At 51.4% G+C, this 16531-nt stretch overlaps 2 protein-coding genes across 4 annotated transcripts in view; one reads left to right on the top strand and one right to left on the bottom strand.

Annotated features, from left to right (window-relative positions):
• The first annotated feature begins 2057 nt into the window (after positions 1-2057).
• Dnase2 (deoxyribonuclease 2, lysosomal) lies at positions 2058-4979 on the top strand. Its single transcript, XM_021169351.3, has 6 exons — positions 2058-2366; positions 2464-2641; positions 2736-2814; positions 3005-3169; positions 3251-3448; positions 4164-4979. Exons 1-6 carry the CDS (start codon positions 2272-2274, stop codon positions 4508-4510), a joined length of 1062 nt encoding a protein of 353 aa, XP_021025010.1. The 5' UTR covers positions 2058-2271; the 3' UTR covers positions 4511-4979.
• Positions 4980-5400: 421 nt separating this feature from the next.
• The window catches only part of Mast1 (microtubule associated serine/threonine kinase 1), a 35071-nt gene continuing 23940 nt past the window's right edge, over positions 5401-16531 (bottom strand). For all 3 annotated transcript variants that reach the window (XM_085843739.1, XM_085843740.1, XM_021169349.3), the window contains 14 exons: positions 15196-15334; positions 14956-15088; positions 14653-14818; positions 14471-14572; positions 14229-14351; positions 12360-12469; positions 11743-11921; positions 11419-11666; positions 9997-10203; positions 9585-9814; positions 9107-9229; positions 8881-9017; positions 6810-6997; positions 5401-6731 (listed from right to left, as the gene is read on the bottom strand). In XM_085843739.1, the coding sequence (XP_085699865.1) occupies positions 5476-6731; positions 6810-6997; positions 8881-9017; positions 9107-9229; positions 9585-9814; positions 9997-10203; positions 11419-11666; positions 11743-11921; positions 12360-12469; positions 14229-14351; positions 14471-14572; positions 14653-14818; positions 14956-15088; positions 15196-15334 (3341 nt within the window). In that variant the 3' untranslated portion in view covers positions 5401-5475. The remainder of the gene's footprint in view (positions 6732-6809; positions 6998-8880; positions 9018-9106; positions 9230-9584; positions 9815-9996; positions 10204-11418; positions 11667-11742; positions 11922-12359; positions 12470-14228; positions 14352-14470; positions 14573-14652; positions 14819-14955; positions 15089-15195; positions 15335-16531) is intronic.

Genomic DNA, 16531 nt, shown 5'->3' with positions numbered 1-16531 from the left:
CAGGAGGCAGAGGAAGGCTGATCTCTGAGTCTGAGGCTACCCTGGTCTACAGAATAGTTTCAGGGGGCTGGTGAGATGGCTCAGTGGGTAAGAGCACCCTACTGCTCTTCGGAAGGTCCGAAGTTCAAATCCCAGCAACCACATGGTGGCTCACAACCATCCATAATGAGATCTGACTCCCTCTTCTGGAGTGTCTGAAGACAGCTACAATACACTGTACTTATATATAATAAAAAATAAATAAATCTTAAAAAAAAAAAAAGAATAGTTTCAGGACTGCAGGTGCCAGCTCTACACAGAGAGACCTTGTTTTCAACAACCACAACAACTACGAAAGCACGGTGGTACAGGCCTTTAGTCCCAGCATTTCGGAGGCAGGTGGATTTCTTCAGCTGGGGCCAGCCTGGTTTATGTAGCATTCAAAACTAGCCAGGGCTATGGTGGTTCAGGCCAGTAATTCCAAACTTTAGGAGGTAGAAACAGGAGGCTCAGGTGTCAAGGCCCCAGCCACATAGTCAAATCTGTGGAAGAGTGCTCAGCAAATGCTGTAGTCCTGGCTTTTCACAATCTAAGTGATTCCTCGGTCAGCATCATGAGCAGACCGGACAGGGAGAGGGTGCAGAAAACATTGTGATTAAGTTAGCAAGGGTGACCCAGCTGGGGTGGCCCATTCACTGGGGATCCCAGCACTTGTGATGCTGGTACTGGAGAATGGTAAGTTATAGGTTAGCCCGGGCCACAGAGTGAGAGCTTGCCAAAAAACAAAAGCAGGAGGGCAGGGGTGGTGGTGGCTGGAGAGATGGTTCAGTGGTTATAAGCACCTCTTGCAGAGGCCCTGACTTCAGGTCCCAGCACCCGCATAGTGCTTATAACTACCTGTAACTCCAACTCCTGGGATCTAACACTTATGGGTGTCTGCACAGCCTGCATCTGATACATGCAAACTGGCATAGGCACACACACACAGATACACATTAAAAAAAAAAAAAAAAGGTAAAAGCTGGAGACTGGCTCATAGTTATAATCCCAGCATTCCTTCAGGAGGCTGAGCAAAAGTTGAGAGTTCCAGGCCAATCTGAGCTACAATGAGATCCTGTCTTAAAAAAAGAGAGGGGCTGGTGAGATGGCTCAGTAGTTAAGAGCACCGACTGTTCTTCTGAAGGTTCTGAGTTCAAATTCCGGCAACCACATGGCGGCTCACAACCATCTGTAACAAAATCTGATGCCCGCTTCTGGAGTATCCGAGGACAGCTACAGTGTACTTACATATAATAAATAAATAAATCTTTTTTAAAAAACATAATAACAATAACAATAAAAGTAAAATATTATTTAAAAAAAAGAGAGAAGGGACGATAAGATGACTCAGCCTGTAAGGGTGCTTGCTCCCAAGCTCACCGCCCTGAGTTTGACCTCCAAATCCCATCTGGTGGAAGGAGAAGCTCCCACACACTGTCCTGTCCTTTACTTGCATGCTGTGCCATGTGCTCGTGCATTTACACGTATGTACGACGTACTTGAGCACCTCTGTGATTTGAACACTTGGGCGGTAAAGACAGGAAGATCAGGAGTTCAAGGGTAAGCCACAGTGTTAAGAGGTCAGAGAAGGATGGGGAGGGGGGGAACCAGGAAAAATTGTTGCATTGTTGCATGCTTTAAAATTGCTGCATTCTTTAAAATTGCTGCATGCTTTTAAAAAGCCTTCCAGAAGCAGAGGCAGGGGCAGGCAGATATCAGGGAGTTCCAGGCCAGCCAGGAGCACGTAATGAGATCCTGTCTAAAAAACAGAACGGGGAAAGGAAAGAATTGGTCGGGTCCAGGCACACAAGTGCTGCACAAACATACACGCAGGCAAGACCTTCGAAAACGTTAAAAGAGTTGTAGAGCACTGATGGAAAAGAAATAGAAAGACAGATTTGTTCCTGATTCAGAACCTGAATAAAAAACAAAACAAAACAAAGCCCCAGAAGTTGGAGTGCCTTAGAAGTCACGTGACAGCCAATGCCCAAGGGAGAGGCGTGTCCACGGGTGAAGCCTTTCCGGAGCTGAGTCCTCCAGAAGCCGGAGGACGGGGCGGGGCGGACATTGGAGGGGGCTGGGTCCGCTTGTGGGACAACTTCATATGAAGCCCCGCCTCCGTATCGGGCCTGGCGGGCTTCGTCTCCACCCTTGCGAAGCCGGGACCCAGATCTCTTCGGTTTTTAGGGGAAGTTAATCTGAATCTCGTGACCCGGCTGACCCGGGTCTTTCAGAGTCCATTGCTGTCGCCTCATGGCAACACCGAGGTCGCTGCTTCTGGCTGCGCTGCTGTGGGTCCCTGCCGAAGCCCTGAGCTGCTATGGGGACTCCGGGCAGCCTGTGGATTGGTAAGTAAGTAGTTGCGGTACTGTCCCCCGCACACTGCCTGGGGACCGGCGCGGGAATCCACAAAACCTCAGATTCCTTCTCTCCCCGGACCTCCAGGTTCGTGGTATACAAGCTGCCGGCTCACAGCGGGTCTAGGGATACTCCAAGGGGTCTGACGTATAAATACATGGACCAGAACTCCGAGGGTTGGCAAGACGGTGTAGGGTACATCAACAGCTCGGAGGGAGCCGTGGGCCGCAGCTTGCAGCCATTGTACCGAAAGAACTCCAGCCAGGTGACTTGAGTGCTGTCGGAACCCGGGCCGGGACACTGTGGTGGGTCCCACGGGGAAGGGAGGGTAGTTACATAGCCTCTGTGCATTCTCCTAGCTGGCCTTTCTACTCTACAACGACCAACCTCCTAAATCCAGCTCAGCTCGGGACTCTACCGGCCATGGGCATACGAAGGGTGAGAGGCTTGGACTGGTGGTCGTGGAGCCTCCCTGAATTGTAAAGTTTACCCTAACTAACCTTTGGCCTGATGAAGGGTGGGGATTTGCCCTGCCACTGACCTCCGTTTCCCGCCCTAAGACCCCAGCCATTTGAGGCCCTGTTCCTGCTTGCAGGTGAGCTAGCTTGACCTCTTCCTTCTGGTTCAGGTGTCCTGCTCCTGGATCAAGAAGGGGGCTTCTGGCTGGTCCACAGCGTGCCTCGCTTCCCACCCCCTGCGTCCTCTGGTGCATACACCTGGCCTCCTAATGCTCAAACCTTCGGCCAGACCCTACTCTGTGTGTCCCTCCCGTTCACTCAGTTTGCAAGGATTGGTGAGTTGAATCACTGAAAAGCCAAGCCTCAAACTCCTTTGAGGAACCAGTCTCACAGGGCTCCCTCGCCTTGTCTTTTAGGCAAGCAGCTAACCTACACCTATCCCCTTGTCTATGACCACAAGCTGGAAGGCTTCTTCGCTCAGAAATTACCTGACCTAGAGACGGTGATCAAGAACCGCCATGTCCTCCGTGAGCCCTGGAATAGCAGTGTAATACTCACTTCCCAAGCTGGGGCCACCTTCCAGAGCTTTGCCAAATTTGGAAAATTTGGAGATGGTAAGCCTTGATGTTGAGGGGTGGGGGGAGAGCACTTTCGTTGTAGAAGGGGGTCCCTAATATCCCCAGGCCTGCGGGCAATCGCATTTAGAGCCCAGATGTCTTTGGGAGTCATATTACAGTAATAACTACGAGCAGTAAACAGCCAGCAGACGGGTTGGGCGGGTGATACATATCTGTGACCTCAGCACTGTGGGGGCTGAGATGGAAGTTTGAAGTCAGCCAACAGACCTAGGTTCAAATGTTGGTTTCTGGATGTGTAATATACGATACGACCTGAGCCTGTTTGCTCATCTGAAAAATTAGGATATTAAGGGTTCCCTTAGTGGGTTGTGAAATAACACACAATTGTTTGGTAAGGATTCCCTTTGGGGGCGGGGGCAGGCCCTCACTGTGTATCCCTGACTGGTCTGGAACTCTCAGAGAGCCATCTGCCTCTACTGTCTCAGCGCAGACTTTAAAGGCTCGAGCCTCCATGCCCAGCCTATGTTTTTGTATAAGACCTCTCTGTACATTCCAGGCTAGACTCCATTTGGGAGCCTCTTATTCCAGCTTCTGAGTGTTAGGACTGCAGGTGTAACCTGAAGAGTGACCTGACCTGTTAATAGGGGCTGTTTAGGTTCACGTCATTCCAAAAGTAGACATTTGAGCTGAGTAGGAAGCCGTACCGAGGAATGCACCAGTGTCCCTCACCTCATCCTTCCTTCCCCGGCAGACCTGTACTCCGGATGGTTGGCAGAAGCCCTTGGCACCAACCTACAGGTCCAGTTCTGGCAAAATTCTCCAGGCATCCTGCCTTCCAACTGCTCTGGAGCCCATCAAATTCTGGATGTGACTCAAACAGGATTCCCTGGCCCATCTGGACCAACTTTCAGTGCCACAGAGGACCACTCCAAATGGTGTGTGGCCCCTCAAGGGCCCTGGGCCTGTGTGGGTGACATGAATAGGAACAAAGCAGAGACACACCGAGGTGGGGGCACAGTATGCACCCAACTGCCTTCCTTTTGGAAGGCCTTCCAGTCCCTGGTGAAAGACTGGAAACCCTGTATAGAGGGGAGCTGACTGAAGGCCACCGGAGCAAAGGACTAAGACTCCGAAGTCTAACCAGGTAGGGGAAGGACTAGCCTTCACCCAGCACTTGGGAGGCAGAGGCAGGTGGGTCTCTCTCTCCTCTCTCCTCTCTCTCTCTCTCTCTCTCTCTCTGTTTTTTCAAGACAGGGTTTCTCTGTGTACCCTTGGCGGTCCTGGAACTCACTCTGTAGACCAGGCTGGCCTCAAACTCAGAAATCTGCCTGCCTCTGCCTCTGCCTCCCAAGTGCTGGGATTAAAGGCATGTGCCACCACTGCCCGGCTCAGGTGGATCTCCTGAGTTCCAGGCCAGCCTGGTCTACAGAGAGTTCCAGGAGAGTCAGGGCAACACAGAGAAACCCTGTCTCAAAGAAAAGAAGAAGAAAAGAGAGAAAGAAAGAAAGAAAGAAAGAAAGAAAGAAAGAAAGAAAGACAAGACTCAAGAAACTAGTTTTGACTTGAATTTGTTTGTGTGTCTGTTGGGTTAAACCCAGGGCCTACCACATGGGACACAAGTACCGTGCTGCTGAGCCACACTCCCTGTCCCAGCTATGAATCTTAATACCACTTCAGTCCCTTCCTAACTGGAGACCTTAACAGTGCCTTAACCTCTGGCTGTCTGTTGCAAAATGGGCATCACAACATGTCTCTAAGAGGTTGTTATACCAACTCTGTACATGGGACTGGTAACCTTTTTCTTAAGATGGAGCCCAAGACACAGACCAGGGGTGGGACACCTTTTCCTTACAAAAGCTGTTACCATGTGTGGAATTGGCAGTGGATGGGACATAGGAAGGCCCCAATGAAAGCCACCTTCTTATTTTCTGAGAAGCCAAGGGCCATTCCTGTCCAGAGAGGAAGTGTGAACCCCAGGAATCTCAGGCAGCACGGGCACTTTATTTATATGTGTACATATGTATACAGGCATCTGTACAGCACAGCACCGAAAGCCTGCTCCGCTATGGACCTAGAGATGCAGGGCTAGGTGCCCCAGTTTTGGTGAGGCCTGCAGGAGTCACAGCTTCAGCAGGACACCGGGAGTTCAACCCTGCTTCAGGCTTGGTGCCTGGGACCATGAGGGAAGCAGGTGGGACTGAAGGAGCTGCACTGCGGGGTACATTCTTTGTTGGGACTAGGGTTGGAGTCTGGGGGTCAGGAGAGAGTTTGGGGGAGGCGGGCTTAGAGCGAGGTCCGCTTAGCGTGGTCCGCTCTTCCACCTCCTCTAGCACCCAGCGCTCCCTGCCCCTTGGGGCATCAGGCATCAGAGGCATCTGGGCTACAGGTTCCTTCAATCCCTTGGAGTCTGTGCCCAGAGGCTGGGGTGCCTGGGTCTTGACCCCCGGCCGAGCAGGCTCTACAACAATGGGCACCGGGGGTGTGCCTGCCTCACCGGAGCTACTGCGCCGGCCTGTCTCATGTTCCTGCACTGGACTTAGCGCTGCCTTGGCCAGGGCCCTGGCCACCCCACCTGGGCCATCCTCAGTCTGCACGCTCTGGTGCCTTGTGCAGCCCAAGTCACGCTCCAGGGTCCGGCTCCCAGGGGTTGTCGCGCGAGGTGGGGTGCAAGCCTCTGTACCTCCCGCGGAATCCTCCTTGCTTGACGCCATAGGTCTCTGGACACCATCGGGTAGCAAGGGGTCCGCGCCCAAGCTTAGGGGTGATTCCTGGCGACCCAGGCGTCGCACGGCGACCTGCCGGGTCGCCCCAGGACCCTCAATAGGAGGCGTCTCACCATCGGACTCAGCGAGGCTATGCAGCGCCAGCTCACCATGGAAGTCTTTTCGGAAATCAGGGTGTCCCACTTCCAGGCTGTGTTTGCGCAGTGCGCCCTTCTTGTCTGCTCCCAGCGAAGCCCCTAGTTTCTCCGCTGACTGCACGCGCTTGAGCAACGGCGAGCGTGGTGGCTCTGCACTTTTGGGGCGCGGGCGCACGACAGGTGGCGATGAGTGTAGTTTGGCAGGGAAGCTCTGCGTGGTATGTGAGCTGCCCACCGTGTGGCCTGGCAGCGGTGGCGGCGACGCCTGCGTCGGGGATGGTGTGTGCGCTAGAGGTGACAGCGGGATGTTGCCAGCCGATTTACAGCGCGCTGAGCGGTACTGGCGGTGTAGTTTCGGTGACAGCCCGTGTAGGGTGCTGGGCCTGATGTGGTGCGAGGCGGATGAGGCGGGGGAATTAGGCGTGCTGGAAGCTGGCGAGCTACTCTGTGACGAGGCACCTGCAGGCCAGAGAAGGTGCAAACATTCTGAGCACCTCAATGCCCTAGTCCCCTACCCCGCGCAGGCGCAGAACATACCTAGGTAGGCGGAGTCAGGTGTAGAGCGATAGCTATGTGTGGGCGAGCGTGCGGGTAGTCCGTGCGTGGGCGAGCCCGGAAGACTGTCGCTGGACGACAAGGACCGGTTCAGAGAGGACAGCGATCGACTAGTGTGCAGCAGGTTCGACTGCTTTGTGATCTTCCGAAAGAGAGAGCTCCGCTTCTTGCTGGAGGACAAATACCGAAAGGTATTTGTCTTAACTCCGGAGCTCTGGGTCCCCCCAACCCCCACCCCGGTTCTAGACTGGGCAGTAACCTCCTACCTCTTTCTAACATTTCCCCTTTCCCTACAACCCGTTTATCAAAGCAGAACTAGAGTTCTGCTCAGTTCTGCTTGACCGTGCCTTCTCTTTTTCTGGCTACGGTACAATGCAAGAAAGCCCATCCAAAAAAAACCCTCCTCTTCTTCTGGCCCCTCCCAAACATCTAGCTACACTCCTTTCCCCTGCAAGCCCACTTTACAGGTTAGTTCACTTCCTTTCTTGAAATCAGCACACAAGTCCTGGTCAAATCTCTCTCTCTCCTTCCCCCCCGCCCTGCCCCCTGTGTTCTGTCTCTCTCACAGACAGGGTCACTATGTACTTCAGGCTACCCTAGAACTCTTTGTATAGACAGGACTGGCTCTGCACTCACAGAGATCACCCTGCTTCTTCAAGGATTAAAGGCATGCGGCCCTTTGTCTCTGGGGCTAGAGAGATGAGTCAGCAGTTAAGAACAGTGGCTGCTCTCCCAGAGGACCAGAATTGGCTTTTCAGCATGTGTGTGACATCTAACAACCCCTGTTAACTCTAGTTCCAAAGAATCTGGCGCCCCCTTCTGGCCTCTGCAGGCATCAGGCACACATGGAGTACACATAAACAGAAGCAATCAAAATGCTAATACAAATTTAAAACAATAAAAACTAAAACAAAGCTGCTCTCTTGGGGCTGGAGCCATGGACAGTTGGTTAAGAGGGTATATTGCTCTTGAGCGCCTCTGTTAGACGCTCGGCTGACTCACGATGCCTGTAACTCTAGCATCTAGGCAATCCAACCGATACCCTCTTCTGGCCTTCAGAGGCTCATCCACAATCAGACACAAACCTATACATAATTAAAATATTTTTAAAATTAAAATAAATAAGCCTTTTCTCTTTCATCTGGAGAGGTGGTTCGGTGGTATGAAGATCTGGGTTCACTCACACACACTCACACACACACACCCTCCCCCTTAACTCTTCCAATCTATGAGAGAAGAAATTACAGTCATGCCCCATATATAACCATTTCCAAATACCCACACTACGTAACTCCCATATGGTTATATGGTCTAGAATCCTCATAGGTGAGTTGTGCAAATTCACTGATAGAAATCCTGAAAGTAAAGATGCATTTGTAGTAACACGCCTACATCATTAAAAACTATCTGGCTGTGTTTCTTGTCTTTTTTCCTTACTACATAGGTCCACACCGGCCTTTAACAAAATCCCGCGTTACTCTTGTCTCAACCTCCCAAGCGCTGGAATTACAGAGGTACCCAATTGGTCTGCTTGATTGTATCCCACATGGGACAGTCTTACTTGGTAGAAACCTTTTGTTTTGGTTCTTTGAGACAGCTTCTCTCTACATAGCCCTGTCTTCAAAATCACTTTATAGACTTAGCCCTGACTGTTTACAAACTCACTTTATAAACCAGACTGGCCTTGAAACTCAAGAGCTCTGCCTGACTCCACCACCTCACCAGCTATTTTATTTGTTTGTTTGTTTTTAAACAGTAGAGTGGAATGTTGTTGAACCTTGAGGACTAGGGACTGTTGGAACTGAAGGCACGCACCACCTTGCCCAGCTTTTATCTCAGCTCCTTCCTACTCCTGTTGAAACAAGTCTAACCTGCTCAAGGGCTCACTCAAAATGCTTTAAAATAGTTTCCTTTCTTGGCTCCTCCCACTTTCCCAACCTTCCGCTCCCCACCCCACCCCCATACTGCTCTTTTCCCTAAGGTACTTGTCTGCGCACCTCCCACTCTAACACCGCCCATTGGTAGAAGGATAAGCTATTATGGCCCCACCCACCTCTCCTGGCCGTCTTTAGCCGAAGGCCTTTTGTTCCTTCGGGCCATTTTGGCTTTATAACTGCTGCGCCTGGCAGGCCCAATCCGGATGGAAGTGTTTTCAAAGGGTGTGGTGGTCACAGCTACTTTGTTGCCGCTCTGGGAGAAGGGAGGGTAACTCATTTGTTAGTGGCTGCTGGGTCCTGGTCCACACCCCCCACCCATCGAAGCCCATCCCCTACATTCACCTTCAGGATCAGCTCTACTACCTCAGGATGCACCGTACCGTGCACGGGCTCACCATTCACGTGAGTGATGAGGTCCCCAGCACAGAGCCCTGCCTCTTGGGCTGGGCCTCCTTCCTCCACGTGCTGTAAACCAACAGAGTCATCATTGAAAGATTGTTCGGACAGATCCACGTTTTCTTGCGCTAACTTTTTATGAAGTGGTAATAACTCGTCTCCTTTTTGCATAGATGAATAACTTGAGGTTGGAGAACTAACTGGAAAGAGAAATCTCATCCAAACTGCACTGTGCACCCCAAGGCTCCTTTCCCCCCTCATTCATTGTCTGCGCACCTCCCACTCTAATACCGCCCATTGGTAGAAGGATAAGCTACTTATGGCCCCACCCCCTCTCTTGGCTATCTTTAACCAAAGACCTTTTGTATCTTCGGACCATTTTGGCTTTGTAACTGCTGTGAGACTATGAGCCTATGAGACTCACCCAAACAATGTGGTGAACACTGTAGACATCGGAGTCGCCCATGTAGACACGGATGGCTCGCAGTGTAAACCCATATTTCTTGCCTGAGCGTTGGATGGTAATGGGCGAACGGAGTCCACTGACAGCTGGTGAGTAGTCTCGGCTAGGCGAAGAGTCCCGTGAGGATGGATTGGAGGAGAGAGATCGAGGGGACATGGGACTAGCCAGGGGTGAGCCTCCATGTGGGTCCACTGCAGGCACAAAACCACGATGGTTAGAGATAAGGGCAAACCTCACACTCCTGTCCCAGGATCTGCTCCTTGCTCCTAAAGCCCCAGAGCAGGTTCTTCATTACTCCACCCTGAGGCCAAACAACCTTCCTGCCACAATTGCAGGGAGCCCCTCTTCCCTGGTGTGTGGTGCCCCACTTCACCTGCAGGAATCATGACTGACAAGGCTGTAGCTGAAGCCGACTTGATAACTTTGCCCCCAGTTCGAGACGGTCGCTTCTCCACAGCAAGGTCCCCAGACAGCTGCTGGTGCCTTGCCCTTCGCAAAACCAGGTCGTTGGTGGCCCTAGGGCCTGATGGGTCTCCATCCTTGGAGGGTGGGCCGAGGTCACCTGGATGTGAGCGTTCAGCTGCAAAGGACAAGAGCTATCAGGTCAGGGACTTTCATGTGCTGTTATTATTCCTTGAACTTCACAGAGCAGGTCACAAATACCTGTGACATAACCTCTGGCACAGGGAAAGCATCACTACCCTTCAGTTTGGCCAAATGCCAGCCTAGAACAGTGAGTGTTCTTTTGTTTGTTTGTTTGTAGACAGGGTCTCAGGATGTAGTCCTGCCTATTCTAGAACTCTCTATGTAGACCAGGCTGACCTCAAACTCAAGAGAGGTGACCTCCGAAATGAGGGGCTACCGTGTGTGCCACCACTCTTGGTTTAGTGCTCTTATTTATTTATTTATTTATGGTCTTTTTTTTTTTTTTTCTTGTTTTTTTTTTTTTCTTTTTTTTTTGCCAGGAGTTGAGTAGGTTTTTATTATATATAAACTACAAAGTCTATGATACTCAGTTACAGTAGGAAAAAAAAAAGTAGTTCTTTTGTGTGTCTGTGTCCCTGAAAGTTAGAGTTAGTCCACTGCAGTCCATCTCTATCCAACCCTCTCATGTTGAGGTTTCATTGCTTCTTATCTCCAGACCACACTCTCAGCCTTTCATTCTGTGTCTCCTGACAATTTATGGTCTTTCAAGACAGGGTTTCTCTGTATAGCCCTAGCTGTCCTGAAACTCACTTTGTAGACCAGGCTGGCCTCGAACTCAGAAATCCACCTGCCTCTGCCTCCCGAGTGCACCACCACGCCCGGCTTATATTTATTTTTATGAGTGAGTGTTTTGCCTGCATGTATGTATATGCGTCGTATGTGTAGTGTCTGCAATGTCAGAAGAGGGTGTCGGATTCCCTGAAACTGGAGCTATGAATGATTGAAAGCCACTCTGTGGGTTCTGGAACCAAACCTGCATTCTCTGAAAGAGCAGCAAGTGCTTTTAACCACTGGGGTATCTCTCCAAACCCTGGGTGCTCCAGAGAGAGAAAGACACAGAGAGATAGAGATAGACAGAGAAATCTAAATTCTGGGTGTTAAGCCACGCCCTCAGGTCCTCCACAGGACGATTCTAGGCAGGGGCTCTGCCCCTGAGCCTCCCCGACCCCTGCAGGCCTTCTCAGTGGTAATACTCACAGATAGGTGCATGAATAGCGCGTGAGGTCTTGCATAAACTGTACTATATACATTTAAAGGATGCTCAATAGATCGCCCGTGGAACTGGGAAAAGGCTAGAGAAGGCACTCACTGGCCTCGGGTTCCCCGGGGGTGGACGTGCCCTCTCCTTGAACTGCCTCTTTGGGGACGCGTGTGTCCAGTGAGCTAGGGGGATCGGAGCTGGGTCGAGGAGGTCTGCGGAGTCGAGCCTCATCTTCATCCTCTTGAGGGGCAGTGAAGCGGCTGGGCTCCAGCAGTGCTGAGAAACGTCTGCGCGCTCCCAGCGGGGGACTGGCCTCTCCTTCCAGAAAACTGGCTTCAGACGCTGAGAAGCGCTTACTGCACGGAGAAAACCAGATCAGCAGGAACACTCCCATTTGGCCCCGCCCTCGAGCCCCTCTATAGCTCTGCTTACATCTCTGGAGAGCCCCCTCTCCAGGTCTTCTCACGCAGAGTCAGGCCACCCAGTCCCTCCCTCTTGCCGGCCACTTTCTCCTCCGGGCCCTTAGCGCTTGGGTCCCGCTTGCTGGCCCCAGATGCTGAGACGGGGGTCTTAGGCTCGTGCTGAGACAGCTGCTCCATACTGCTGTACACCTAAGAGCAGAGTGGGAGGTGCTTGAGTACGCCTTCGCACGGGAGCCAATCAGTTTTCTGCAACCGGAGGGCGCAAACCGCGCTCTGTCTTCTGCCTGCTCAATTCTACAATTCTCTGCACCTTCAAGAGACCTCATGCAAAGTTAAGCCTGCCTTGCTCTACTTAGCCCGGTTTTATAGGCCTTCCCTAATTCCTATGTATACGTCTCCGGGCTGGACCAGGCATCCTTCCAGTTGCTCAGTACTGCTAAGGCTTTGCACAGCTTTGGCCCTCCCCTACTCTCACGCCAATCCAAATGCCAACTCCAACTCGTCCTCCAAACAAGACCTCTCAACTCTCTAGTTCCCAACCTCTCTCTAACTTTCCAAACTGAGACCTCAGATGCCTGGGACATTAGTGCCCAAAGACCTTCTAGGCTCAAGTCCCGCTCGGCGCACCTTGCTGAAGCGCGGTGAGCAGGAGGAGAATTGGCGGATCTCCACGGGCTCCTCTTCGGTGGTGTCGTCCTCATCATAGGAGTTCACATGGTGATACCTGTCGGAGCGGGCTGGAGAACCGCCGCCTCCTCAGAGCCCAGCCAAACCCATGTCCTCGCCACACCCTCTTCCCTAGACTTTCCCTTCCCCCCTCCCCCATTCTTCAAATCTCCGCCCAGAGTTCTGGATTTGCTACAATGCCAGATGAGTTTACAGCACCCTGCACCCTGGCTCCACCTCAGGCTGCTGTAGGTTTTGCCCCTTCTTAGTCGCAGTCCTATCATCTAACAAAAGCCAAGACCCAACATGACAGTTCTCCCATGTTGAGCCTCCACCCCTGTCCCCTACCGAAGTCCTCTTGCCCGGTGCTTTTAGGTTTTTTTTTTTTTGTTTGTTTGTTTGTTTTTTTTGTTGTTGTTGTTGGTTGGTTGGTTTGGTTTGGTTTTTTTTTTTTTTTTTTTTTTGAAACAGGGTTTTTCTGTATAGCCCTGGCTGTCCTGGAACTCACTCTGTAGACCAGGCTGGCCTCGAACTCAGAAATCCGCCTGCCTCTGCCTCCCGAGTGCTGGGATTAAAGGGGTGTACCAACATGCAAAGCTCATCCTTGTCTTGTTTTTAGCACAAGCATCATTGTTCCCAAAGGCAGTTTGGGTGTTGTCTCTTATCTTTTTTTTTTTTTTCAACCTTACTGAGACTTGAAACCAGGTTCTCTCCCATACTAAGCAAGCGCTAACCCTGGGCTGTATCCCTAACCAGCTTCCCTCTTTACCTTTTCGTTTTAATTGTATAAATGTGTGTATCTGTGTGCACGGTGTGTGTACACGTGCATGCGTGCACGTGTGTGTGTACACGTGCATGCGCGCCTGTGTGCACACACCAGAACACAGCTTGAGTGTAGGTGCCTGGGGAGAGTGAGGCACTGGGTCCTCTGAATCTGCAGTTACACATGTTTTTGAATACCCCCGGCTCACACTCAACCTCCACCCTCTGGCATGGGAACAGAGTCTGTGTCATCCCGGGAGCAGCAAGGGCTCTTGAACCAAACCTTCTTTACGGCTTTTGTTATTTCTATTTTGTTTTAAAGTGTGTGCATGTTCTGCCGTGTCTATCTCTGTACCACTCTCATGCCGCATGTCCATGATGGTCGGATGTGAGTGTTGGGTCCTCTAGAACTGGAGTTACTGTGTTTGTGACTGAGAATGTGAATGCTAGGAACTGAAACCCAGGTCTTCTAGAAAGAGCAGCCAGCTCTCCAGCACCAACACCCATTTTGATAGAGTCTCAGCCTGGAGCTCACAGAGATATGCCTGCATCTGTTTTCCAAGAGCTGGGATTAAAGTCATGTACCACCATGCCCAACTTTAAAACACTTTACTATAACCAAGGCAGCCTTGAACTTGTTAGGTAGTTGAGGCTGACCTTGAATTCCTCCTAAGTACTGGGATAACAGACATCAGCCACAATGTCCAGACTCACTTTTTTTTTTTTTCTGCAAACTGCATGAGGATTTTTATTCAAGAGTGCTCTCGGGCCCACGGTTATACACCACGCAGGGGTAGAGGACCATGGCGCCCAGACTCACTTTTTATTTTAAAATGGGGTCCCACTAAGTTGCTTAGGCTGGCCTTGAATTCTCTGTGTAGTCTAGAAAGCCATGACTTCTTAGTCTCTGGGATGACAGGCCTGGACCACCTGGCCTGACCAGAATCAGCCTTTTTATCCCCACATACCCTTAGCCAGGCTCCATCCCAGTCCTCACTGTGGGCCCTCTCTCTGGATCCCATTCTCTACTCGGACCTGGCATTGTGTCTCTCCCTACCCCCAACTCACTGTCAAAGTAGCTGGTGTCATCTTCTGACTCTAGGTGGGGGATGAACTCTGCCTTCTGCCGCAGTAGCCCTGTCCAGTCTAGGTCTCGGAAGAAACTATGCTGCTTCACCTCAAAAGCACCACCTATGGACAGAAGATGAGAAAGGTACCTGGCAGCCCGCCCAATTACTGCCCCAGGCCTCAGCTCAAGCTGGGACAGCAACCTGCTCCCGTCTCAGCTGTCTTTGCAGAAGGCCTCTTACCTGCCCCAAGCCGGACCAGGGGGTTGGTCTGCAAGAGGCTAGATATTAGAAGCTGTGCATCTGTGGGCAGGGCCTCGTCCCCTTCAGGCCACAGTATGTCATCTGCAAAGAAAAATGAAGCTGAGGTCACTCCAGGCTGCCCATCTTTCCATAGTCCCACCTCCCACCTAGGAGTCACGTACCGCTGATGACCTGTCCAAAGAGCTCTTCTGGGGTATCCCCGAAGAAAGGCACACAGCCCACCAGGAACTCGTAGAGAATGATCCCCATAGCCCACCAGTCCACTGGCTTGCCGTAGCCCTGGCGCAGGATGACCTCGGGTGCGATGTACTCTGGGGTCCCACACACCTGGGGGCAGGTGGTCAGCCTGTGCCCTGGCCACAGAAGGGGCCTCAAGGGAGAGCTGTGCCCTCCCACCAGGCCCTGGGCCCCTGAGGTCCTTCCAGGTCACTCCACCCTTGGTGACTCCCATGCCCGCCACACACCTGTTTGTCCAGGAACTCCCGGGCATCCTTCTCAATGTGCCCTTCATATAAGTTGGTGGTCAGGCTCATGAGTCCCATCTTGGAGAGACCAAAATCTGTGAGCTTGATGTGGCCCATGGAAGTGATGAGGAGGCTTCAGGGACAAGGACACAGAGCAGGTTTCAGAAGTGAGCTCCTTGCCCTTCACCCCTGGGTCTTCCAAGGAACAACGGGGGAGGAATAAAGAAGGCGAAAGCTCACTTGTCTGGCTTGAGGTCACGGTGCACAATGCCATAATTGTGTAAGTACTCAAGGGCTAGAACTGTTTCTGCAAAATACATTCGTGCCATCTCCACAGGCAGTGCCCCAATGTTCTTGAGGAGAGTGGCGCAGTCACCACCTGAGAGCCAGGGAAGAGATTCAGGTAAAGATAGAATCAACTCCAAACCCAAAGCCAAGCACACAACATTCACTGTTTCTCTGCTTCCATTGTACCCATTTTGCAGAAGGGGAAAACTAGAAATGGGAGCCTTCCCAAGTCTCAGAAAGAGCTGCATTCTCCTAGGCTTACCTCATGTTATTAGTCACCCTCTGAAATTGGCATGCCCAACCCACTTACTTCATAAGGACTCAGAGAGAAGTCTGGTCACACAGGAAGTCGATGATAGTGAGTTTTGTTTAGAGTCAAAGAAAGCATGACTCTTGGCCTCTTGACAACTGATCCTTGAGGGTCAAGGGTTTTTAAGTGTGGGTTGCTGGCTTCCACCCAGGAGGAGTGTGAGCCACATGTTGTTTAGCTGCAGATGGGATCCAGGCCCTTGTGCATACTCAGCGATAATTCCAGCGTGGAGCCACACCCCCAGCCCCTCCCCAGTGGATTCTAGATAGGTGCTTTACTACTGAACCAGGGCACTGTCCAACATTCGTAGTTTAGTTTGCCTGATACCCGCTCTTTCCTTTTCTTAAAGGGGTAGATGTCACTCAAGGCAAACCACCTAGGTCAATATGCAACAGTTTTGTGCCCTTTCACATGAGCATTAAACATAGTGTGCAATCGGGTGGACGGCAGCCTTGCTACTCTACAGTGCATCCAGAGGGAACAGCTACACTGTGGTGCATCAGGAGGGAGCAGCTACACTGTGGTGCATCAGGAGGCAACATGCATGTCATGTGAGAAAGCAGTGCTATGTGACAGCCAATGGCTTGGTAAGAGCACCTAGATGCAGCCATTCCTAAAGGCAGCAGAGCATACAAGTTCGTCTGTTTCCTTGCTACATGAAATTAAAAAAAAAAAAAAAAAAAAAGATGAACCGGGCGTGGTGGCTCACACATTTAATCCCAGCACTCGGGAGGCAAAGGCAGGCTGATTTCTGAGTTCAAGGCCAGCCTGTTCTACAAAGTGAGTTCCAGGACAGCCAGGGCTATACAGAGAAACACTGTCTGGAAAAACAAACAAAAAATAAAAAACATCAACACCCCCCCACCCCAAAAGATAGATGAAATGGCTGGGGCTGAAGCCAAGCACATACAAGGCCTTGAGTGTGAACTCCAACATGGCTCAGCCGTACATTAAGATGGGAAAAAAATAGCTGGGCAT

The sequence above is a fragment of the Mus caroli genome, unplaced genomic scaffold, assembly GCF_978045245.1.
Source record: "Mus caroli unplaced genomic scaffold, Mus_caroli_1 scaffold_10, whole genome shotgun sequence".
Taxonomy (NCBI): Eukaryota; Metazoa; Chordata; class Mammalia; order Rodentia; family Muridae; genus Mus; species Mus caroli.
Note: the sequence above shows the minus strand (reverse complement) of the source record. Positions and strands in the feature narration are given on the sequence as shown.